General features: G+C 57.2%; 2 protein-coding genes across 2 annotated transcripts; one reads left to right on the top strand and one right to left on the bottom strand.

The window, feature by feature from the left end:
- The first annotated feature begins 1,544 nt into the window (after positions 1-1,544).
- LOC135999587 (scavenger receptor cysteine-rich type 1 protein M130-like) lies at positions 1,545-15,220 on the top strand. The gene is made up of 13 exons (XM_065653150.1): positions 1,545-1,629; positions 2,611-2,835; positions 7,444-7,533; positions 8,507-8,815; positions 9,038-9,343; positions 9,863-10,189; positions 10,275-10,589; positions 10,937-11,251; positions 11,645-11,695; positions 11,780-12,094; positions 12,509-12,544; positions 14,586-14,738; positions 14,967-15,220. Exons 1-13 carry the CDS (start codon positions 1,563-1,565, stop codon positions 15,218-15,220), a joined length of 2,763 nt encoding a protein of 920 aa, XP_065509222.1. The 5' UTR covers positions 1,545-1,562.
- A 7,934-nt stretch (positions 15,221-23,154) lies between these two features.
- Positions 23,155-24,702, bottom strand: LOC135999661 (olfactory receptor 14J1-like). The gene is made up of 2 exons (XM_065653219.1): positions 24,693-24,702; positions 23,155-23,765 (listed from the first exon to the last, which is right to left on the bottom strand). The coding sequence occupies exons 1-2, from the start codon at positions 24,700-24,702 to the stop codon at positions 23,155-23,157; spliced, it is 621 nt and encodes a 206-aa protein (XP_065509291.1).
- Positions 24,703-24,959: the final 257 nt, after the last annotated feature.

The raw sequence follows: 24,959 nt of genomic DNA on the forward strand, positions 1-24,959 counted from the left end.
TAGACCAGGAGCAGGCCCATATCAGACATAGATATTATGACATCACCAGTGGCTGAGTAGTAGATGGGCCAGGAACAGACACATGGCTCGTCTCGGTGCTCGTGATGTCACAAAACCATATTTATACCCCACCCAAATTCAGCTTTTTGGAACCATTGTCAGCAGAAGTCCATAGAGTGCACACACACGTGTGACAGTGTAACCAATGAGCACACAGCGGTGGCAGTAGAGGTGTGAGGTCACTGTCAGTATAACCAATGAGCACACAGCGGTGGCGGTAGAGGTGTGAGGTCACTGTCAGTGTAACCAATGAGCACACAGCGGTGGCAGCAGGAGGTGTGAGGTCACTGTCAGTGTAACCAATGAGCACACAGCGGTGGCAGTAGAGGTGTGAGGTCACTGTCAGTGTAACCAATGAGCACACAGCGGTGGCAGCAGGAGCTGTGAGGTCACTGTCAGTATAACCAATGAGCACACAGCGGTGGCAGCAGGAGCTGTGAGGTCACTGTCAGTATAACCCATGCACACCCAGCACTGGCAGTAGGAGGGTGCAGTGCTCATGTCACCGGTGACACCCCATGGCCATGGAGCTCGGTGCAGACCGTCCATGTGCTGTCACAGGGTCCCCACGAGGTACCGGAGCTGCCCGGCCCCGTGTCTGCGAGGCCGAAGGAGCAGCCCCTGCAGCCCTGGCTGCAGCCGTCGGGGTGGGGGTGGCTCGGGGGCACCGCAGGGATGTGCCCGGGCACGGCGCCCGGAGGAAACCACAGACTTCCTGCCCGGGCGCCGCGGGGGGAGCGCGGGGGCTGTGGTTTGTGCACCTGCAGGCTGCAGCTCTGATCCACCCGTGGGGAATAACGGCCCCTCGGTGACACACTGACAGGCAGGGACGCGTCTGAGCCCCTGGGCTGCACGTCTGCTGCCAGGACAGGGACGTGTCCCAGCTCCAGCTCCTGCGAGGGACCTTCCGTGGGCTCTCCAGGGAGCGGTGGGTGAGCCAGCGCTCCTGGGATGGGGCTCTGCCCTGGGCTAAGGCCCTTTCCCAGCTGCTGCTCCCAGCACAGTGGGGTCTGTCACAGGGGCTGTTTCCTTCCCTTCCTGACACAGCCCCGGTGCAGTCGCAGCCCCATGGGTCTTATAGCACAGCAGTGTTTGGACGCTCTCTACCTCGAGCTCTTGGATAGTCTGTCACAGGACATGCTCAGTGCTCCTGGTCCCCACCAAAGGGCTCAAGGAGTAAAAAATTGTTTGCCCCACTACAACCAGCCCTGTCCTGTGACGTTCCACCAGCACAGTGATGTGACACCTGCAGCGGAGCCGTCCCTCATATATGGTCATGAATGGCGCTGGAGAAGTTCATTGGAGGACTGGGCTGTGTCGGAGGGGAGATAGCTCCCGATAATGTCTAAAAAGGTGCTGCTGCTTCGATTGGCTCCTCCTGTAGCTGGGGGGGCATCTGCAGACATATATTGCCCTCCCATCATCATTGTTCCCACGAGTCCCTGGAGCTGTGGCAGGGAGTGCGGCACAGAGGGATGCGCCATCAGGGCAGGAGGCTCAGGATGGGCACAGAGGGACTCCTGTCCCCTCAGACGCTGTGGCTGCTCCTCTGGGTCCAGCTGTGCAGGGGTAAGTGCTGACTCCCTTGTCCCACCGCCCAGGGCCAGCGGGTACCAGTGTGGTCATGGGGATCTGTCTGGGAATGGGGTTTCTTTGCAGGTGCTGCTGAGACAAGGGGCAGAAGGTGCTCAGATCCATGGAGCCTGTGCCCTTCCCTGTGCCTATCTGGGTGCGAGAGAGTATCTCCTTTTCCAGGGCTCCAGTGTTCAGGGCAGCCTGTGCCTGGCTGGATTCACAGACACCCTGTCCTGGGGTACCATTTTGGACTCCCTTGTTCCCAGCACTCTGCCTCTGGAGCCAGTGGTGGCCTCACTGGTGATGGCAGCACCCAGAGATCCCCAGGCCACTGCCAACCTCTGGGGTGCCCCAGAGGGTTTGTGTGCTGCTCAGCGCCCCTTGTTCCAGGGGAGCACTCACCCCACGAGAGCAGTTTGTGCCCCGCAGAGAGAAGAGGATGGGGACTTCTGCAGTGGGGAGACGTCCTTCCTGGGGGGCCTGGCCCAGTGCAGGGGCTGGGCTGACACCAGGAGAGGAGGGGATGTGTGATCCTGTGGATGGTCTCAGTGGGAACAGGGAAAGCCCTGGGGCTGGGCCGGGTTTGGATGGTGCTGGGGCAGGTGGTTTGCAGGGGAAGCTGCAGCCCTGGATACACGGGACTGTTCAGGGGGTGCTGGGCTGGAGACAGCTGCTGCCCAGTGCAGGGCTGGGCAGTGTGTGGGTGGGCATGCGTGGGGGGCAGGTGGCTGTTGGGGAGGGAAGAGGTGCCTTGTGTGGTGGGATGGAGAATGACCCAGCAGTGCTGGACGTGGGCACGCCCAGGCTTGCGCAGCTGTGGGGACAGAAGGGACCCTTGCACTGCTCTGGGGACAGCCTGATGGGGAGGGGGCTCCCACCCTGGTACATCTGATTCAGTGCAGGCAGGAGGTTCCCCCAGACCTGCAGCACTGGGGCTCGGCGCTCTCCTGACTCATCCCGTGTTGGTGTTTGAAGGTGCTGCGGAGGTGAGGCTGGCGGATGGCGGCAGGCGCTGTGCTGGGAGAGTGGAGGTGAAACACCAGGGACAGTGGGGGACTGTGTGTGGTTACCACTGGAGTATGAACGACGCAGCAGTGGTTTGTAAGCAGCTGGGCTGTGGGTCTGCTGTTGGAGCTCACTGGTACGGACACTTTGGGGCAGGATCTGGCCCCATTTGGATGGATGATGTCAGCTGTAATGGCACCGAATTTGCCCTGTCTGACTGCAAACATGCAGGGAGGGGTGAACATCACTGTCAGCACATTCACGATGCTGGAGTGACATGTTCAGGTAAGGGGTCAGCCTGTATACATCGATGGCCTTGGAGGGACTTTTCAGAGACCATGAGCGCTGGGCCCTGGGCAGATGAGCAGGCGGCAAACAACCCCTCGCTGACCAACCCCAGGGCTCGGCTGTGTGGTCCCGCACTGCCAGGCTTTAGGAGATCAGCAACTGCTTGACTCTGGCTGCTGCTTCTGCATCACTGCACACACAGGCTGGTCCTGGGACGTCCCTGAGGCTGTGACAGCCCTGTGGGGACAGGACCCCATGCAGGCAGTGCTGGCTCTGCAGGGGCTGAGCAGCTGTAGCTTCATCATCATCTGGGCCAGTTCTCCTGGACCCCAACTGCTCACACGGCTGCGGTGCTGGGGGGACCATGCCGGGCAGCACAGAGGAGCTTGTGTGGGAGCCCTTTGTGTGAGCAGCACCTGTGGCTGTGAGTGTGTGGCAGACACACACCTCGGGTGCTCTGGTGGTGTAGACAAGGGGAGGAGGAGTCTTGGATGAGTTTCTGGCACCAGCCCTTCCCCAACAGCTTCCTCTGGGATGTGCAATGGGCACTTTGGCCACGGCTTGCTCGGAGGTGATATGGGACATGGGCATGTAACTGCCAGAGGGCTCTGGGAACTCCCAGGTTTTCTGGTGTTTTTTTATCCAGGATTTTTCCGTCTGGTGGGAGGGAAGAGCCGCTGCTCAGGACGTGTGGAGATCCGTGATGGGGACCAGTGGAAAACTGTTTGTGATTCCCACTTTGGCCCCAAAGCTGCCGAGGTGGTCTGCAGGGAGCTGCAGTGCGGTCTGGCCCTGCCTGTGTCTGGAGGAGGTCACTTTGGAGAAGGGGTTGGTCCCATGTGGGATGGAGAGCTGCAGTGTGTGGGGAATGAGTCCCTCCTGTCCTCCTGCCCCACGGGGTCCTCCCGGGACCAGGCCTGCACCCAGATGAACAGCGCTGCTGTCAGCTGCACACGTAAGGACTCGGGGCGGGGTGTTGAACCCTGGGGTGAGTTCCAGTCTAAGGAGGGGACAGTTTGTGATTGTGGAGACAAGGGAACTGGGGCATCTGTTCCCACAGGCTGGCAGAGGCATAACCTTCCTGGGATCATAGAGAAGGGCAGGTCTGGGCTGATGCCCAAGGACAAAGAGGGGCCATGGGCTGGGAGGGCTCCCTGGGATCAACATGTTTCTCCACAGTGGATACACAAAGGCCTGAGATTATGATGTGGGAGGTGTCCAGGGCGGACTGTGGTCCAGGGCAGCTGGGGACCCTGGGAGAAACAGCAGCAGGTGCTTGGGAATCCCTGGAGACAGGTCTCTTGTCAGGGTGCTGGCTGGCGAGGAGTGGGTGCACTAGTTGGGTCTTGGCCAGGGTCAGGTTGAAGGGTCTGTTGGGGTAGAAGGAAGTGCTGAAAACGTTGGGGCCAAAATTACCCAGCAGGGCTGGAGCTCTTCACTCCAGCCTTGCACAGCCCATGGGGATACAAGGGACCTCTGGCAACATATTGGGGACAGTCTGGAGGGGAGGGGACTCCCACCCTGACACCCACAGTGCTGGGGCTTGACGCTGATCTGACTGGTCCTGTGTCAGTGTTTGAAGGTGCTGCGGAGGTGAGGCTGGCGGATGGCGGCAGGCGCTGTGCTGGGAGAGTGGAGGTGAAACAGCATGAACAGTGGGGGACTGTGTGTGGTCACTACTGGAGCATGAAGGACGCAGCAGTGGTTTGTAAGCAGCTGGGCTGTGGGTCTGCTGTTGGAGCTCCTCAGTACGGACACTTTGGGGCAGGATCTGGCCCAATTTGGATGAGTGATGTTGACTGTAATGGCACCGAATCTGCCCTGTCTGACTGCACACATGCCAGATGGGGTGAACATTACTGTATTCACATTCTTGATGCTGGAGTGACGTGTTCAGGTAAGGGGTCAGCCTGTTCTTCACCTTTGGGGCTGGGATGGGGGAAGGCACCTGGCTGTACTCTCAGGGAACAAAAAGCATGAGCCAGAGAAAGTACCAGTGATGCTGGTCCAACTGCTGAGCTGGGACTGTCATTGCTCATTTTCCCAGTCCCTGGGAAAGGCCAGAAGGAACCTACCCCAGGGTGAACTAACCCTGCCACAGTCTCTCAGCCCCATCTCGGTGTCTTAGGCTGCACACAAATCCTCCATCCTGCCCTGGAGTACCTGCTGGTCTTTGTCAGTCCCCACTCATTCTGCGAGATCCCAGCCAACAAGGCTGAGGATCCCTGAGCTGGAAACACCAAGAGGGAACATGCCGGCACCCCACACCTTGGAGGAAGAGCATAAGATGGCTGGTCACGCTGGGTTGTTCCCCCTCAGGGACATGCGAATCTTGATGGGGGCACTTTTCAGGAACTTTTCTTTCTTTGCTGGGCCCTGGGCAGAGGAGCAGGCGGCACATGGCCCCTCGCTGCTCAACCCCAGGGCTTGGCTGTGTGGTCCCGCTCTGTGAGGCTTTAGGAGCTTGGCAGCTACTTGACTCTGGCTGCTTCTTCTGCATCACTGCATGCACGGGCTGGTCCTGAGACATCCCTGGGGCTGTGACAGCCCTGTGGGGACAGGACCCCATGCAGGCAGCGCTGACAAGCTGCCCAACCCCTTCTGCCTGCCCACTGCTCCCCACACTGACCCATGAAATGGGGTCTTTGCCAGCACTTACTGACTCTCGTCCGTGCTGCTGTCATCCTCTGAGGCAGCGTGAGACCAGGGGGACATGCGGGTCTCCTGTCCCCTGCCTGGCCATTGGCCTGGGACCTGTGCATCCCTGGGCAGAGCACGGTGTCCCTGGGTGAGAACATCCCCCTCGAGCAGTCAGGGGAGCGCTCTGGACAGGCACCAGCCATGATAGCAGTTGCTCTATATGTGTGCTCTGGGACATCTCCCACCTAAAAGGAACCTCCCAACACCCCAGGAACACCCCTGGGAGCAGAGTGCATTTCTGGTTGCACCCAGGTGATGATGATCCTGCCTGGCCCAAGCTCTGCAGGGGCTGAGCAGCTGCAGCTTTGTCATCATCTGGGCCAGTTCTCCTGGACCCCAACTGCTCACACGGCTGCGGAGATGGGGGGACTGTGCCGGGCAGCACAGAGGAACTTGTGTTGGAACCCTTTGTGTGAGCAGCACCTGTGGCTGTGAGTGTGTGGCAGACACACACCTCGGGTGCTCTGGTGGTGTAGACAAGGGGAGGAGGAGTCTTGCATGTGTTTCTGGCACCAGCCCTTCCCCAACAGCTTCCTCTGGGATGTGCAATGGGCACTTTGGCCATGGCTTGCTTGGAGGTGATGTGGGATGTGGGCATGTAAACTGCCAGAGGGTCTGGGAACTCCCAGGTTTTCTGGTGTTTTTTTATCCAGGATTTTTCCGTCTGGTGGGAGGGAAGAGCCGCTGCTCAGGACGTGTGGAGATCAGTGATGGGGACCAGTGGAAAACTGTTTGTGATTCCCACTTTGGCCCCAAAGCTGCCGAGGTGGTCTGCAGGGAGCTGCAGTGCGGCGCGGCCCTGCCTGTGTCTGGAGGAGGTCACTTTGGAGAAGGGGTTGGTCCCATGTGGGATGGAGAGCTGCAGTGTGTGGGGAATGAGTCCCTCCTGTCCTCCTGCCCCACGGGGTCCTCCCGGGACCAGGCCTGCACCCAGATGAACAGCGCTGCTGTCAACTGCACACGTAAGGACTCGGGGTGGGGTGTTGAACACTGGGGTGAGCTCCAGCCTGAGGAGGGGACAGTTTGTGATTGTGGAGACAAGGGAACTGGGGCATCTGTTCCCACAGGCTGACAAAGGCATGATGTTCCTGGGGATCATAGAGAAGGGCAGGGCTGGGCTGATGCCCAAGGACAAAGAGGGGCCATGGGCTGGGAGGGCACCCTGGGATCAACATGTTTCTCCACAGTGGTTACACAAGGGCCTGAGATGATGATGTGGGAGGTGCCCGGGGCAGACTGTGGTCCACGGCAGCTGAGGACCCTGGGAGAAACAGCAGCGGGTGCTTGGGAATCCCTGGGTACAGGTCTCTTCCTAGGGTGCTGGCCTGGGAGGAGTGGGTGCTCTAGGTGGGTCTGAGCCAGGGGCAGCTTGAAGGGTCTGTTATGGTAGAAGGACGTGGTGAAAGCTCTGGGGTCACAAATGTCCCAGCAGGGCTGGAGCTGGTCACCTCAGCCTTGCACATCCCGTGGGGATACAAAGGACCTCTGCACCATATTGGGGACAGTCTGGAGGGGAGGGGGCTCCCACCCTGACACCCACAGTGCTGGGGCTTGACGCTGATCTGACTGGTCCTGTGTCAGTGTTTGAAGGTGCTGCGGAGGTGAGGCTGGCGGATGGCGGCAGGCGCTGTGCTGGGAGAGTGGAGGTGAAACAGCATGAACAGTGGGGGACTGTGTGTGGTAACTACTGGGACATGAACGATGCAGCAGTGGTTTGTAAGCAGCTGGGCTGTGGGTCTGCTGTTGGAGCTCCTCAGTACGGACACTTTGGGGCAGGATCTGGCCCCATTTGGATGGATGATGTCGGCTGTAAAGGCACCGAATCTGCCCTGTCTGACTGCACACATGCAGGATGGGGTGAACATGACTGTGGTCACCATCTCGATGCTGGAGTGACGTGTTCAGGTAAGGGGTCAGCCTAATAAGTAACTTTGGGCCTGGGATGCAAGAAGTGACATGTCGGTGCTCTCAGCAAAAAACAAACATAGTAGATCTGGGCCTAGTGTGGCTAGTCATGCTGCTGAGGTGGGACTGTCATTGCTGGTGTAACTGGTCCCTGGGGAAAGCTGTGACATCCCTGTGCGGACAGGACCCCATGCAGGCAGCGCTGACAAGCTGCCCAACCCCTCCTGCCTGCCCACAGCTCCCCACCCTGACCCATGAAACAGGGTCTTTGCCAGCACTTACTGACTCTCGTCCGTGCTGCTGTCACCCTCTGAGGCAGCCTGAGGCCAGGGGGACATGCGGGTCTCCTGTTCCCTGCCTGGCCATTGGCCTGGGACCTGTGCACCCCTGGGCAGAGCACGGTGTCCCTGGATGAGAACATCCCCCTCGAGCAGGCAGGGGAGGGCTCTGGAAAGCCCCAGCCATGATAACAGCTGCTCCATTTCTGTGCTCTGGGACATCTCCCACCTAAAAGGAACCTCCCAACACCCCAGGAACACTCCTGGGATCAGAAGGAGCTTCTGTTTGTACGCAGGTGATGATGGTCCTGCCTGGCCCAAGCTCTGCAGGGGCTGAGCAGCTGCAGCTTTGTCATCATCCGGGCCAGTTCTCCTGGACCCCAACTGCTCACACGGCTGCGGTGCTGGGGGGACCGTGCCGGGCAGCACAGAGGAGCTTGTGTGGGAGCCCTTTGTGTGAGCAGCACCTGTGGCTGTGAGTGTGTGGCAGACACACACCTCGGGTGCTCTGGTGATGTAGACAAGGGGAGGAGGAGTCTTGCATGTGTTTCTGGCACCAGCCCTTCCCCAACAGCTTCCTCTGGCATGTGCAATGGGCACTTTGGCCACGGCTTGTTCGGAGGTGATGAGGGATGTGGGCATGTAACTGACAGAGGGCTCTGGGAACTCCCAGGTTGTTTGGTGTATTTTTCCAGGATTTTTCCGTCTGGTGGGAGGGAAGAGCCGCTGCTCAGGACGTGTGGAGATCCGTGATGGGGACCAGTGGAAAACTGTTTGTGATTCCCACTTTGGCCCCAAAGCTGCTGACGTGGTCTGCAGGGAGCTGCAGTGCGGCGTGGCCCTGCCTGTGTCTGGAGGAGGTCACTTTGGAGAAGGGGTTGGTCCCATGTGGGATGGAGAGCTGCAGTGTGTGGGGAATGAGTCCCTCCTGTCCTCCTGCCCCACGGGGTCCTCCCGGGACCAGGCCTGCACCCAGATGAACAGCGCTGCTGTCAGCTGCACACGTAAGGACAAAGGGTGGGGTGGTGAACACTGGGGCTGTGCCAGGGGTTGGGAACAGAGCAAGAACCAGGCTGGGTGGGTGTAGGACAGGAGGGATCATTGCACCGTCTCCAGCACAAAAACCGTGCACAAGGAGAAGAAAGGCATCTGTCCCTTTGGACTGTCCACTGGCTACCGAGGCTACAAAAGCACCCTCTCTCCTCCTCTGTCCCCAGAGTACACAGCGTTCAGGCTGGTGAACGGCAGCACAGCCTGTGCAGGGAGGCTGGAGGTCCAGGTGCTGGGGACCTGGGGGACCCTCTGTGCCTCCCGCTGGGATCTCTCGGATGCCCACGTTCTGTGTCGTCAACTCCACTGTGGGTTTGCTGAGTCCATTCCTGGAGGAGAGTATTTTGGGAGAGAAACTGGCCCTGTCTGGAGAGACTCGTTCCACTGTGACGGGACTGAAGCCCACCTGGGACAGTGCCCAGTGACCACCCTGGGGGCCTCCCCGTGCTCCCACGGGAACAACGCTGCTGTCATTTGCTCAGGTGAGTGCTGGGAAAATGGTGCATTAGCTCCATTTCCCTTTGTGGGAGACATGGCCACCCAAAGCTGGGTCCCATGGCAGCGCCAGGCTGAATTTCTCCCTGGAGGATCCCTGGGGGGCTTTCCCTGCTCACACTGACCGCTCTGCTCTGGGAGAGCTGAGGTCTGAACAGAGGCAGACACCTGTCCCCAGGGCAGCGCCTCAGGCCCCAGCACCACTGCCAGGCCTGTGTTCCATAGGATGAGCCCAGGACAGGTCGGTGGGGCTCTGCGCCATCCCTGTGGCTGCAGACAGCCACATCCCATCCCCACAGAGAGCCCTGCAGAGCCTCATCCCACCACCCAGCAGCAGCAGACCTGGCTGTGAGCTGCAGACAGGGCCTGGGCTTTGCCCTGGCTTCTCGTCAGCACAGGGCTCAATCTTGTCCTGTCTGGTCGGACAATCCCCCCTTGCCCTCCTCCCTGGAGGCTGCCGTGCTGCCCGGTGCCGCTGATGGCTGTGGCTCCTCTGCTGTCCCCAGGCCCAGCCGACTCTGCGTCCCTGCGGCTGGTGGGCGGAGGGAGCCGGTGCGACGGGCGAGTGGAGATCTTCCAGCGCGGGACGTGGGGCAGAGTCCTGGACGACCAGTGGGACGTGCAGGAGGCCAGCGTGGTGTGCCGGCAGCTGCGGTGTGGAGAGGCAGAAAAAGCCTACAACCCCCCAAAGCCTGAGCGAGGGACGGGCCCCGTGGGGCTGCGAGGGGTCCGGTGTGCGGGGCACGAGGCCAGCCTGACCCTCTGCAACACCTCCCTGCCCGGGAGTTTGCTGTTGGGAGGGGTTGTGGAGGACGTGGGAGTCATTTGCTGGGGTGAGCGGTGCTGCACGAGCCCCCAGATGATGGAGTGGGGGGGCAGCCACCCCCTGACAGCACCTGGGGTTTCTCCCCACTGCAGGGAGCCGGCGGGTCCGGCTGGTGAACGGGTCTGGGCGCTGCGCAGGGAGAGTGGAGATCTACTACCAGGGCAGCTGGGGGACCGTCTGTGACGATGGCTGGGACCTGTCTGATGCCGCCGTCGTTTGCCACCAGCTGGGCTGCGGAGGGCCGGTGGAGGCGGCCGGCTCCGCTCGGTTCGGGGAAGGCTCCGGGCACATCTGGCTGGACGGTGTGAACTGCTCTGGGTCCGAAGCTGCTCTCTGGGACTGCGCTGCCGGGCCCTGGGGGCAGCACGACTGCGGGCACAAAGAGGACGTGGGCGTCATCTGCTCAGGTCTGTGCTGGGAGATGTGCTGGGATCCTGGCTCTTGGAGAGGCTGAGATGCAGGGAAAGCCGGGCATGGCCAAGGCTGTCCCTGCCTGAGCCCCTGCCTGAGCCCGGCCTATGGACACCCATGCACGAGTGCCCTCAGTCCCACTGGGGTCCCCGGGGAGCTCAGCTGTCCCCCAGGGTGAGTGGGCAGAGCAGGAGAGTGTGTCCATCAGGGACTTCTCTCTGCCCTGGCTGCAAGGGGGACTTGCTGGCCCTGCCCTGCCTGGCTGGGGGCCTGGGGAGTGCAGAGGTGCCCTGGCTCCCACAGCCCCAGACCAGCCTGTTCCTCTTGCTGCCTTTCCTCCCAGAGTTCGTGGCCCTGAGGCTGGAGAACAGTGACGGCTGCTCCGGGCGCCTGCAGGTTTTCTACAACGGGACGTGGGGGAGTGTTTGCTCCAACGCGATGACTCCTGACACGGTGTCGCTGGCGTGCAAGGAGCTGGGCTGTGGGGACGGAGGATCCCTGGAAACAGACCTGCCCTATGGCAGGGTGTCTGGCCCTGCCTGGCTGGATTATGTGCAGTGTGGGGAGAAAAACATCTCTTTTTGGCAGTGTCCCTCTGCTCCCTGGAACCCACAGTCATGCGATGACCTGCGAGATGAGACCCACATCACCTGCAATGGTAATTCTGAGCCACTCGGGTCCGGTGTCACCCCAGCTTCTGCTCCCCTCTGGGCACAGCCAAATGCAGAGAAAGAGCTTGGAGGGGTTTTCATTTCCATGTCAGACTCTTCTGCTGCTGGTGGCACAAACGTGACCACAGCTCTCAGAGCCCCACACGTCCAGCAGCACTTGCCACCCAGCAGTGCCTGGGGGAGGCAGTGACATCTCCAAGTGAGGTCTCAGCAGAGACCAGATGGGGTTCAGAGGAGCCTCCCCTCCATGGACACCCCCTGCTGCTCTGTGACCAAGATGGCACACACAGGCACGAGCAGAGCTCAGCCCCGCTCTCTTCTGCACAATCCCCAAGCCAGCCCCTTCACCACAGTGTTTCCTTCTTCAGGGAGACGCCCAGAAATGCCCCCAGAGCCTTTGGCCCCGTGCCCCAACTCCACCAGCTGCACAGGTAGGGAGCTGCTCCTCTGTGTGCTCCTCTTGCCTGGCAGGGCTCTGCTGTCTGAGTGCCATGGCAGCTCTTTGCCTTCTCCAGACAGGGAGAAGATCCGTGCCGTGGGAGGCGAGGACGGGTGCTCGGGCAGAGTGGAGCTCTGGCATCACGGCTCCTGGGGGACAGTGTGCGATGACTCCTGGGACATGCGGGATGCCCAGGTGGCGTGCAGGCAGCTGGGCTGTGGCCCCGCGGTGTCTGCCCTGCGTGAGGCTGCTTTTGGGGTGGGGCAAGGCCCCATCTGGCTGGAGCGGGTGGAGTGCCGGGGGACGGAGTCGTCTCTGCAGGACTGCTGGGCCCGGCCTGGGGACGGACGTGCTTGCCGGCATAAGGAAGATGCTGCCGTGCGCTGCTCGGGTGAGCTGGGGCTGGGACCCCTTGCTCGGGTATTGGCAGGGAGCTGGGGAAGGCCTTTCACCCGCTTGGTCCTGGCACAGCCCCTGAGCTCCCGAGAGCAGGAATGTTCCTGTGGGGTGCAGCAGGCTGGTGCCACGCAGGGAGCAGCCTCGATGGAACTGGATGTCCTTGGGCCACTGCCCGTGGGGCCCTGCAGCTCCAGGGCCATCCCCTGGGCTGCCTGTGCCACCCTGCCGCCACCCAGAGCAGAGGCCACGGGCCCTGTCCTGGGTCCCTTTCTAGCACTACAGGAGGGGCAATTTGGCTGGGATGTGTCAGGGACACCAACAGACACACATGGGTGTGTGGAGGGGAGGCTCCCTGGTACGTGCACTCCCACCCTCTCAGCCCGGGTCTCCTTTTCCTCCTCTGCAGCTGCACCCAGGACAGCAGCATCCCCACCCCAAGCAGGTAACTTGTCGTCCCCCCAGGGCAGGGTATCCCAGGGCCAGACTCTGACCCACAGTTGGGTGGAAGGGGCTCCTTGCTGGAGTGTGAAACTCCCAGGAGGAGGCACTGGGGTGTTTGTGTGGGGGTTGAGGAGGGCTGTAATTCACTCAGCAGGGTGGAAGCTTCTCCATCACTCCCCCCCAGTGCCCTCCACTCCCTGCTGCCTTGTGTGATGGGGGTCAGGACTGGTGCTGCCTCCACCTCTCCCAAGGCTGGTGCTGTTCTTCCATGTTCTTGCCCATGCAGATCCCACCCGGGGCCGTCCGGCTGTCAATGGGAGGATCTCAGTGCCCGTCATCATCTGCATCATCCTGGGGGCCCTTCTCTGCCTGCTCCTGGCCCTGCTGGCCGGGCAACTGCTCAGAGCCAGGGCTGGGCGCAGAGGTGGGTCCTTCCACAAAGGTCCCAGTGATGCCTCCTGGAAGGGCTGTGGGTGCTGCGGGGGGTCAGTAAGGGGCACAAGCAGAGCTGAGGGGATGAGACTGTGTGCTGCCACCTGTTCCACGCACCTCATTGACTGTCTGGCCATCGGGCACCAGCAGCAAGGAGTGGAGAGAGCCCAGAGGTGGTGGGAGCAAGAGATGGGGCAAGGAGAGAAATGGCAGAGCAGGACCAGGGAACATGTTATCCTGGGGGAAATGCTATCCTTTGGGAGATGTTATCCTGTGGGAGATGTTATCGTGGAGGAGATGTTATCCTGTGGGAGATGTTGTCCTGGGGAGATGTTATCCTGGAGGAGATGTTATCCTGGTGGAGGTGGCCAAGGCTGGCAGTGCTCTGGGTAGTGCTGGAGGGTGCCCTGGGGCAAACAACAAGACAGGAGGAACACAGAGCAGCAGGGCCCATCTCCACGGTGTCAGGCCCCAGGCTGACCCTCTGCCCAGCCCTGCCTGCCCTTGGTAAGGCTGGGGCCCTACTATGGACTCATGGGGCAGACAGGGGTCAGCTCCAGATGGAGAGGAAACATGTGAGCTGCTCTGGAGTCAGACAAGGGGGGATGACCCAGGGGCCAGAGGGGCTTGGGCGCTGTCTCCAAGGGTGTGATGCTGCCCCAGATCATCTCCACAGTGATGTGGCCCTCACTGGGGATGTGGCAGCTGTTCCTGGACAGCACATTGGGGCTGTGCTGTTGGAGCAGTCCTGGGCTGGGCCAAGGAACAGGTCTGGGGGGGCACAGCGGGGTCCCATAGCCTCTCTGCCTGTCCCTGTGCCAGCCCTGCCTCTGTCCCCAGGCTCCAGGACAGCCCAGGAGCTCTTCCCCGAGGCCGTGTATGAGGAGGTCGGTTACAGCCCAGTGCAGGAGAAGCAGGCGAGGTTTGGTCGCTCAGGTGGGTGTGGGCACATCTGCAGGACCCTTTCCCCTGGCCCCACCCCAGGGCTGACCCTCTGAAGCCCCCAGCCCATGGTCCCTGCAGTGCTGGGGCTGTGTGGTCTGTGGGGAGAGCACCCAGGTCCTGGGCCCGGGAGAGGAGCTGCCTCCCAACCAGCTTTGCTGATCGCAGCTGGGCAGCCCCTCTCTTCCTGCCCCTGCACCCCACTTGACCAGTGAGGGAAGAGCTGTCCTGGGGCATCTCTCGGAGCACCTTTGAGACAGAGCTTGTCCCAGGGGAGCAGGGTGAATTCCCAGCCCTCCTCCCCATGCAGCCCCAGCTCTGTGGGTCCCCCTTCCTCAGCAGTGCTGGCCACGAACCAGGTCAGTGGGCTCGCTCCATAACACCCGCTGCGCATCTCTCCAGGCTCCTCTTCAGAGCAGTCCCTGACCCGGCTGCAGCCCTACCCTGGGTACCGTGAGGAGGAGGATGGTCTGGGATCAGCACCAGGTAATGAAGCAGGAAGGGGCTGATCTGCCTGCAGACAAGTGATGGACAGAGGTGTCACTGAGTCTCACTGTCAGATGGGGAGGACCTGAGGGTCTCCTGTGTTGCTGCCAACACCAGTGCCTCCCATCCTCTGCTCTGCAGGATGTATCTTCTCACTGTCACCAGCTCCCCTCTCTTTTCAGATGTTCTTGTTCCACATGGGGATGACCCAGCAGAGGGCTATGATGATGCCAGGGAGGTTTCTCACCCTCAGGAGGACGATGCCCCTGGACAGGATGCTTGGGAAATGCCCAGGGTGCCAGAGGAGGGAGCAGGACCCAGGGATGCACCCAGAGGTAAGAGGGAAATTCAGCGCTGCTGGTTCCTGGGGTGCCATCCCTGCTGCCACCCTAGGTGCTGATGTACTGAGACCTAAACCTCTTGGGAAGGGGGAACCTGCCCAAGAGTTTCCCATGGAGGGACTGAAGGGTGGGAGAAGGAGCTGAATGTGGTGAGGAGCAGGGAGGAAGGTGGTGCACAGACCCCATGGGGTGAACTGCAATGTCCTGCATTGCTGCTTTCAGGGGGCAGCCTGTGCTCCCAGAGAAGTGCCAGGGTCCTTGGAGCTGAAGGAGACACCTCATCCCTGTCCCTGGGGAGCATGGGCTATGATGATGCTGGAGAGATCTCTCTGGCACATCCTTGTGAGGACACAAAGGCTGTGACAGAGCTGGGTGCACAGCAATCCCTGAGCCCCCGGCCAGGAGAGCCCATCCCTGCTGTGCAGGTGGGTGCAGCCGGGAGGGAGGAGAGGTCTGTGCAGCTGGGAGAGCCGTGAGCACCGGGGAACTGTCTCCCTTTGCCCATGGGCAGCAGAAACAGCCCAGAGTTTCCTCCATTTTTTCCCTGTTTTTACACTGTGCATCATATTTGTTCCTATTAAAAATCTTGGTGGACTTTGACTTGGAGCTGGTTCGTGTCTGCCCAGGCATCAGGAAATCTTCCTGAGTTTGATCACATCAGGGGCAGCAGAGAACAAAGACATGGCGGTGGGGAAGGGGTTTGTCTCAGGGACAACAGGTTTGGGGTCAGGCTGTGGGGCTACAGAGCACGTGGTCCCTGTGACAGAGACGTTTCCATCCTGCTTTGCCTCAGGCAGTTTCTAGTCAAAATGGCTCTCTAATAGGTCCCATGATGCACCCCAGTGCCCATTTCTTCACCCCAAGATCTCCCAGCTGCTCTTTCCCCCAGGCCCTGCCTGGGCCAGGCTGGTCCCACAGCGCAGAGGCCATGACAGAGCTGCCAATCAGGGTAAGTCGTGGGCTGTGACCCCGCAGAAGTGAACCCTAAGGTGGTCAAGGTGCCCTTTAAACTCCAGATGGCTGCAAAGGTGATGATGGCCCACAGATCTCCTCCCGCAATGGTCAGGAGGCACATGGGTCCCCGAAGCCCGTCTTCATCAATGACTCTCCTGTTCTTGCTCAGCAAGAACCTAGAAGGACTCTTTTGGAGCAGTAACAGTCATGCAGGCACTACCCCTGCAGCCAAACATTTTCAAGCTCATTCTCAAAGCTGAAAAGACAGTAACTTTGCTTGGACATAAAGTCTGTCCCTCTCCTCTCAGTTGTTCTCAGTCACAACAAAACCCAACTTCCCTGGAATATTTGGGTATGGAAACGGGGGACAGTTGAGACACTTGTGCTGTGAGCCCTGGCTCTGGGCTGAGAGGATGGAGAGCACAACAACTTGTGCAGTGCTCAGGAAATGCAAGTAAAAGTAAAAATGACATTCAGTGGTAGAGCTGGGGCTGTTTGGGAGTCCCAGTGTGATGGCTGGTGACTTCCAAGCTAGACCCCAGGGGAGCCACTGCTGGTATTTCTGTCCTGACCTGTGCCCTGGCAGCAGGGAGGAACTGATGCAGAGGGATGTTCATGTGGGGCCTCAGACAGATTCCCCTGTGCTTGTATCTCTCTGCTGATGCCCAGAGAGGAGCGTGTCTGTGATTCATCAAACATTGCAGCAGGAGGGCAAAGCGGGGAGGCACAAAACTCTGCTCAGGACAGCGTGTGACTGAACAACACCGGTGCCCACGCTCCCCAGGGGACGAAGCTCAGCACGGCTTTGCCAGCTGTCCTTGGCACATCAGAGGCCCAGCTGTGACAAACCTCCAGACAGAGGATGCTGCCACTCACACCTCAGCTCAGGAGAGTGCCCAGCCCTGGGACTGGGTGGGACGGTGGTCAGGATGCTCCAGTTCGGGGACCTGAGTTCCAGGCAAGGAGGTGTATGAGGGGAGCAGTCTGTGCACCATCGAGAATGACAAAGAGGAGAGAGACAGGGTCTTTGCAGAGGCCTCACAAAACAGAGATCCTGATTGCTGATTAGAAGGAGGGACAGCTGGAGATCACCCCAAAAAAGCACTGAATAGAGATTCCTGCCCAGGGAGAGGCTGGAACTTGTGGTGCAAGAAGAAGGCTCCTTCTGACCCACAGATCTGCAGGTACAGGGCATGGGCAGTGCTGTGGCAAGAGCTGGAGGTGCAAGGAGGGCCAGGGCAGGATGGAAGAAGGCAGATGGGCTCCGCAAATGTCAAAGGGAGAAAATCATTGCGAAGGCCAGGGATGAACCAGGGGCCTTTAGATCTTCAGTCTGATGCTCTCCCAGCTGAGCTACTTCAGCTCTGCCCCGAACATCCAGCTGCAGACTGCAGTGGAGAAGTCTGGTGTAAGGAAAAGGGATGCAAGTCCCAGGTGGCCAATGAGAGAAATGATGGCATTGGGGAGGTGAGGAGCAAGTTGTCCACACAGTGTCAGACCTCAAGGGAGAGCTTCTCCAGCCAGTCCAGACCTCCTTAGGAGAGACCCTGGATCAATATCAGATAATGCTGCAATCACCTATTCTCCACACTGAAAAAAAATAAGCTATACCCTTTGACAAAAAAAAAATAGTAATTTTTATTAGAAGGTTTTTGAAATCACTCTCCGAAACTACAATAGGCAACCCCTCCAATTAACTGTACAATACTAGAAGACAATTACAATAAGAGACATGGTTTCTTAGAGCTTTCTTCAATGTAATGAACCCCATGGTGCATTTGGTGCTGAGTCCTTGAACCTCAGGTGCTGAGAAAAGATTGCAGAAACCTTTCCAGAAGTCAAAGTGAGAAGAAATAAGTACTAAGTACCTTGAAGTATTAATGAGTTCCACCGAGGACAAGTACCAGCAATGCCTCCCCAGGGACTCGTTAGAGCAGAGAATTGGAGGCCATGATGGCAGATAAACAAAGGGTCATGTGCAGGCAGCTGAGGTGCTGAGAAAAGCCTGGTTTTGTTGGATGAAGCAGAGAGGCCAAGGCCTGACCCCCAGCCCCTGGGAAGGCAGATCCTGTCCCTCACCCATTGCTCAGGGCTCTTCCTGGGGCAGGGGGATGTGGGCTGTGTGATGCTGAGTGAAGGACAATGGTGTGACAGTTCCCAGCCTTACTGGGGTGTGCAAGGAGGCCATGAGGTGCCCCAGTGCCTGAGGACAACATGATGATTGCCATAGCCAAGGGGACAAAGACTTGGGTTCTCTTGGTGACATCCAGCCTTGCCAGTGCCCTTTGCCATCTCCACCACAGGTTGTCCTACACTGTCCCACAGCTGCTTCTCTTTCCCTGCAGGCTGTAGACACCAATCTCATTTCCTCCCCTTGCTCTCACCCTGGTATTTCCATACATTGATGTCTCTGCACTCTCATGCTCTGTTCCTCGAAACACAAGGTGGTGGACTGATCTCACGCTCCTTCTGGATGATTTCTTGTACCACAGCACTACCCTTTGAGGGTGGCAGTGTTTCTCTCCTCTACTGTAGAAAGGAGGACCCTGAAAACTACTGACCTGTCAGCCTCTTACCTGTGCCTGGGAAGAACATGAAACAGGTCCTCCTAGAAGCTCTGCTATGGAACAGAGAATGGTGACTCAAGCACTCCCTGGGCAGCCTGTTCCACTGCTTCACAACCTTTTCCATGAAAAAATGCTTCCTAATACCAATTCTGAACCTTCTCTGGCACAACCTGAGGCCATTTCCTCTCATCCTATCACTTGCTACTCAGAAGAACACCAACACTCTTCATGCTACAACCTCTTTTCAGATAGTTGTAGAGAGGGAAAGGTCTCCCCTCAGCCTCCTGTTCTCCAGGCTAAACACCCCCAGGTCCCTCAGCTGCTCCTCAGAAGACTTGTGCTCCAGGCTCTCAACAGCCTTGTCCCCTCCTCTGCACTCACTCCAGCACCTCAGGGTCTTTCCTAAAGTGAGGGGCCCAAAATTGAACTGAGGATTCAACTTCTGGCCTCACCGGCACTGAGTACAAGGGGATGATCACTGCCCCGGTTGTGCCTATTACACTATTCCTGATACAAGCCAAGAGTCTATTGGCATTTTTGGCCACCTGGGCACATGCTGGCTCGTGTTCAGTCGCTGTCAATCAACACCCCCAGGTCTTTTTCCACCAGGCAGCTTTCCAGCCACACTTCCTCAAGCCTGTAGTCTTGCATGGGGTTGTTATGACCCAAGGGCAGGCCCTGGCACTTGGCCTTGTTATACCTCAGACAATTGACCTCAGCCCAATGAACCAGCAGCTCCATATCGGTCTGTAGAGCCTTCCTACCCTCCAGCAGATCAACACTCCCACCCAACCTGGTGTCATCTGCAAACATACTGAGGGTGCGCTCGATGCCCTCATCCAGACCATTGATAAAGAGATTAAACTGGCCCCAATACTGAGCCCTGGGGAACACCACTCATGACCCGCCGCAACTGGATTTGGCTCCATTCACCACAACTCTTTGGGCCCAGCCCTCCAGCCAGTTCTTTATCCATCGCAGATACACCCATCCAGGCCCTGAGCTGCAGCTTCTCCAGGAGAATGCTGTGGGATACAGTGTCAAAGGCTTTACTCAAGTCTAAGTACACAACATCCACAGCCTATGTGGTGGATTCACTCCCCCACGACAGACTTTCCCTCATCTGCTAAGCTGGTCACCTTGACATAGAAGGAGATCAGGTTGCTCAGGCAGGACCTGCCTTTCACAAAGCCATGCTGATTGGGCCCAATTGCTCGTCTCATATGTGTGACCTCACAGTCCCTTTCCCAGCCTGTCTCCTGCAGAGGCACAAGTGACCTCACAGTCCCCTCCACAGCCATTGGCTTCCTACTGGACTATGAGTTCCTGAGACACAGCTGAGCACATGGCATCGTACCCAGCCATCACCCTCCTTGTGGTCCAGTGTGTGAGCAGATAAAACTAAGCTGCTTTCATCAAATTTATCTAATAGATTTCCTATCAAGGGTTTGAGTGGAGAAACTTTCCTCAGAGGAGCTGCTCTATTTACCCGGGTACACTTTATATCTCTGCTTCTGCCTTTTTTTTTTTCTTCTTCCTGTGTCTGTTCCATCTTGAAAGAGCTCTCCAGGCCAAAGATTCATGGAGTTATACAATAACGCAGATTGGAATTGACCCCTGAACACTATCTCTATCCCAATGATATATATGGCACCCCAAAGAATAGCTGATAGCATTTGTGCTCACTTGGGTTCATCTCTACCACATGCACGCAATGGACATGCACATGATGTGTATGTTTACAACTCATCTGTACAATGAAAAGATGGACTTTTGACCTAGTATTTCATAGAATCATAGAATGGCCTGAATTGGAAAGGACCCACAAGGAATCATAGAATCCAACTCCTGTCCCTGCACAGGACAACCCCAAAGTTCACACCATGTATCTGAGGACGTTGTCCAGTCTCTTCTTCAACACTGTCAGGCTTGGGGCCGTGACACCTCCCTGGGGAGCCTGCTCCAGTGTCCAGCACCCTCTACGTGAAGAACCTTTTCCTCATCTCCAACCTAAACTTTCCCTGGCACATCTATCTTCCATTCTCTTGGGTTCTCTCATTGGTCACTAAAGAGAAGACATCAGTACCTTCCCTTCTCCCCTTGTGAGGAAGCTGTAGCCACCATGAGGTCTCCTTTTAGTCTTCTCTTCAGCTCTGATGCTGAGAAATCTCTTGGTTTGCTTTCTGAAGCAGAAAGGAGAAGCCATGACCTCCAGGCAATGGGAAGGGGGATCCTGTCCTCACACACGGCTCAGGGCTCTTCCTGGGACCGTGGGATGTGGGTGTGCAAGGCTGAGGGAAGGACAACACTGGTACAACAAGTTGCAGCTTCCCCATGGGGCTGCAAGGAGGCAACGAGGCCCCAGTGCCATGAGGACAACATGTCTTCTCCTAGGCCTCAGTGGCACAGACAACTGCCATGGCCAAGGGGACAGAGACCTGGGTTCTGTTGGTCCCTTCCAGCCTTGCCAGCACCCTTTGCCATCTCCATCACAGGCTGTTCTACACCGTCCTACACCTGCCCCTCTTTCCCTGCAGCCTGTAGACATCCATCTCGCTTCCCCACCTGCTCTCACCCCAGCATTTCTGTCCCTTCACTGATGTGTCTGCACCCTCACTGGCTGTTCTTTGGAACACAAAGCCATGGGCTGATCCAGCTCCCTCTGCGTGACCTCTTGCACCACAGCCCTGCCCTTCCAGTCACATTTCTTCCTCCTGATATCCAGTCCTCACCTTCCAAGTTGAACTTTCTGACTCTTCCCTGCTTCTTCCCACTTCCAAGGAGAGCACGACCATCTAAGAAACTGCCCTTCATGCAGGGAACCCAACCTGCTAGGCTTCTTGTGGTCTTTTACCTGACCAGAAAGAAGTAACTTCACCACGATCTTCTAAATCCTGTGACTGCTGTTGGCCTTTCAGCTTCTCTGACAGGCACGACCATGTTCCTGCTGCTGTCCCGTCATGTTCTCAGGTGGGATGGAGATGACAACGCATCTCCAAGGCTTCTTCCTGGATAAGACCTGTGGGTACCTTGGCAGAGATTCTTTCCCAGCCATGTCCCTGCTGCTGGCCTGTCACCTCCAGAGGCAGAACTGACCCCACATTCCCCTTCACAGCCACACGCTTCTGACTGGATTATGAGTTTCTGAGACACAACTGACCTCATAATACCAGCACCCATCCATCCCCCTCCTTAGCCAGGACCTGACCAAGACTGAAGCATGTTCTACACCATCCTACACCTGCCCCTCTTTCCCTGCAGGCTGTAGACACCCATCTGGCTTCCTCACCTTGTTCAAATTCATCAAATAGATTTCCTACTAACAATGTGCATGAAAAGCACTCTTCTCTGGAACTGCTGTATTTCCGTTAACACCTTCTATATCTCCTCTTTTGACTTTCTTTTTTTTTTTCTACTATTCTTCTACCTATTCTCTCTCCAGAAACTTCTCCAAGGCAAAATTTCTTTCAAATCACAGAATAACTTAGATTTGAAGAGAGCCCTTGTCTCACTCGTCTCACTCTCCTGCTCAGGGCAGGGTGAAACAGGTGAGGTTGCTCAAGGCCTCCACCCAGGTTTGCATCATCCTCAAAGGTGCTGAAAGTGCACTCTGTTACATCTTAAAAGAGGAGAATAAAGACGTTCAACCGTGTTGGCCCAAGTGCTGGTCACTGAGAGATGACACTAGTAACTGGCTGCACGGAGGACTTTGTACCACTGATGATATTTGGGCTTAATGGTTCAGCCAACTTCCCAGCCAGCATCCACTTCTCGAGCCCCATCAGCACCACTCTGCCCAGAAGGACACCATGGCTGAGGCCTTGCAAGCACCCTGTACACAACATGCCTTTCTTTCCCCTGTCCATTTGGGTTCCGCAATCCCTTCCTTCACCTTCACATTCCAGGAAATGGGTGTAGGAGGACATGTCCCATCCCCTTCCCAGGGAGGGAGGTAGGGTGACCAGCCTGTAACTCTCCCAGTTCCTATTCTGCTCTTCTTGAAGATGGGTTTGAGGTCTGCGTATTCTAAGGACCCCAGAACCATTCTGGTTTCTATGGCACTTTTGAGAGCACAATCCGGAATCATGGGAAGGGTGACATAGCAGAAAGGAGCACTTGCAATGAGCCTGTCCAAGGCAGCTGAGATGAATCTCACTGGTCAAATGGGGTTTGTTCCTGTAGTCAAACACAGAAATGTCCGGGTTCTGTCAGGTGTCAACATCTGAGCTGGCCTCATGGACTCCTTATGCACCCATGGATGCTCTGAGACAGAGTCTGTCCCTTTTACACAAAGAGGCAGGTGTCACAGAGTCCCTCTGGCCTCCTGTTGCCACTCCCAAAGGATGGGAGACACCTCAGTCCTGCAGTGTGTCACCTGCTCTGCACTCATCTGAGATGTTCCATGACATAAGAATGGACACAGGGACCTCAGTTCAAGGAAGAACAACCCGGTGCTGCATTCAGGTGATTTCCCATGGGTTGTTCCTCCCGACATGAAGTGACCTTAAGACCTTTTCTGATGCCACAGGCCTTGATGGAACCCCAAGGAACAGCTGATGCTGTTTGTGCTCACTCGCTTTCAAGTCCCCTCCACTAATGCAGACAGAAACTGTCCCTGCAGCTCCAAAAAGGCCTTAAAAGAAGATATCAGGGGAAAAATAAAACAAAACAAAACACTGCAGGGCCTTTTATACTTTTTTTTTAAAAAAAATAGAGAAAAGGGCTCCTCATTTCCATAGACACTTGGTCAGAAAAAAAGGCAGACAGTGAATTAGGAAAGGAATGACAACATTATGACAAAACACAACCAAAACAACAACAAGAAATGCTGAGAATGTAATGAGTTACACTATAACTGCTATGCAGAGGGTGAGAGTTGTTGCTGTTTCTTATTGTAAAAGTGCAGTTATCACTTTCCACACTGAATCCTGGAGCTCCTGATTCCTCATGCTGTAGATGAGGGGGTTCGCTGCTGGAGGCACCACTGAGTACAGAACAGACACCACCAGGTCCAGTGAACGGGAAGAGATGGAGGGGGGTTTCAGGTAGGCAAATGTCCCAGTGCCAATAAACAGAGAGACCACGGCCAGGTGAGGGAGACATGTCGAAAAGGCTTTGTGCTGTCCCTGCTCAGAGGGGATCCTCAGCACAGCCCTGAAGATCTGCACATAGGAAGCCACAATGAAAACAAAACAGGCAAATGCTACTAAAATACTAACCACTAGAAGCCCATCTTCCCTGAGGTAGGAGTTTGAGCAGGAAAGCTTGAGGATCCGGGGGATTTCACAGAAGAACTGGTCCACAGCATTGCCCTTGCACAGTGGCAGTGAAAATGTATTGGCCGTGTGCAGCAGAGCATAGAGAAACCCAGTGGCCCAGGCAGCTGCTGCCATGTGGACACAAGCTCTGCTGCCCAGGAGGGTCCCGTAGTGCAGGGGTTTGCAGATGGCAACAGAGTGGTCATAGGACATGATGGTGAGAATATAAAATTCTGCCGAAGCTAAAAAGACAAACAGAAAGAGTTGTGTAGCACACCCTGCATAGTAAATTACCCTGGTATCCCACAGAGAGTTGGCCATGGATTTGGGGAGAGTCGTGGAGATGCAGCCCAGGTCAATGAGGGAGAGGTTGAGCAGGAAGAAGTACATGGGGGTGTGGAGGTGCTGGTCACAGGCTATGGTGGTGATGATGAGGCCGTTGCCCAGGAGGACAGCCAGGTAGATGCCCAGGAAGAGCCAGAAGTGCAAGAGCTGCAGCTCCCGTGTGTCTGCGAACGGCAGGAGGAGGAACTGGGTGATGGAGCTGCTGTTGGACATTTGTTGCTGATGAGCATGGGGCACTGTCACAGGAGCAAAAGACAGTGACAAGTTAGGGGAGACTTCTCTGAGCAAAATGAAAGCCATTGCTTATGCACCCTCCCCCTGCTCCACACCCCCTTGTCCTTTTCCAGACCTTCCTTCAGCTCCGTGGCTGAGCCCTGGGTGGTGCTGGCTGGAGGTGCCGTGAGGAGCAGGACCTGTGCCCACTGGCTGCCCAGGAGTCAGCCCTGCTCTGCAGCAGGGGGGTCAGGGGAACGGGGGCAGGGGCCAGTCCTGGGGTTCAGCTGTGTCAGATGGAACCATTCCTGCTGCAGAAGGGCCTGTGATAAGGCTCTCCCAGTGATAAGGAACCAGGATTACACAAGGCAGTTTGAGATTTTGGGGTTTTTACAGCTTCCTGCAATTGCCCTGGAGAATGTTCTTCTATCTCAGAAACCCTCAGCATTTCTGCTCCATGTCTGTGGGTCAGTGCAGATTAAGGGGACCTGCTCTGTCCCTCTGTCTTGCTCCAGCTGCCCTGGGCTGGTACCTTTCTGAGATGAAGGCTGATCACACTGCCATGTTACCCTGAACAGCCACCAGGCCCTGCTGAGAGCAGAGGGACCCACCTATGACCATGACAAGTCTCATCCTTTCCTAAGGTCTCAGCACCCAACATTTAGCCCAGGACAGACACGGCTCATTTCACAAACCCAACAGCAGTTTTTCTGTTGTAGCACCTCTGTGCTTCTCCGTGGGGCTTAAGATAACACTAAGGTGCTATAGCACAGGTTTGCATCCTGGTGGGGAGCTCACAGCTTGGATGGAAACCTTAAGGACATAAAGAAGTGTCCTAATGATGGCATTTGATTAAGGGAGACTCAGCTCATTCCCCA

Source organism: Caloenas nicobarica, chromosome 29 (assembly GCF_036013445.1).
Source record: "Caloenas nicobarica isolate bCalNic1 chromosome 29, bCalNic1.hap1, whole genome shotgun sequence".
In the NCBI taxonomy this organism is placed as follows: domain Eukaryota; kingdom Metazoa; phylum Chordata; class Aves; order Columbiformes; family Columbidae; genus Caloenas; species Caloenas nicobarica.

Bases quoted from the DNA above. Each gene is read 5' to 3' on its own strand.
- LOC135999587 (XM_065653150.1), top strand. From the start codon at position 1,563: ATGGGCACAGAGGGACTCCTGTCCCCTCAGACGCTGTGGCTGCTCCTC. The intron at 2,836-7,443 runs GCACCGAATTTG...TCGGCTGTAAAG, and splicing joins GGATGATGTCAGCTGTAATG to GCACCGAATCTGCCCTGTCT. The intron at 10,590-10,936 runs GTCTGTGCTGGG...CTTTCCTCCCAG, and splicing joins CGTGGGCGTCATCTGCTCAG to AGTTCGTGGCCCTGAGGCTG.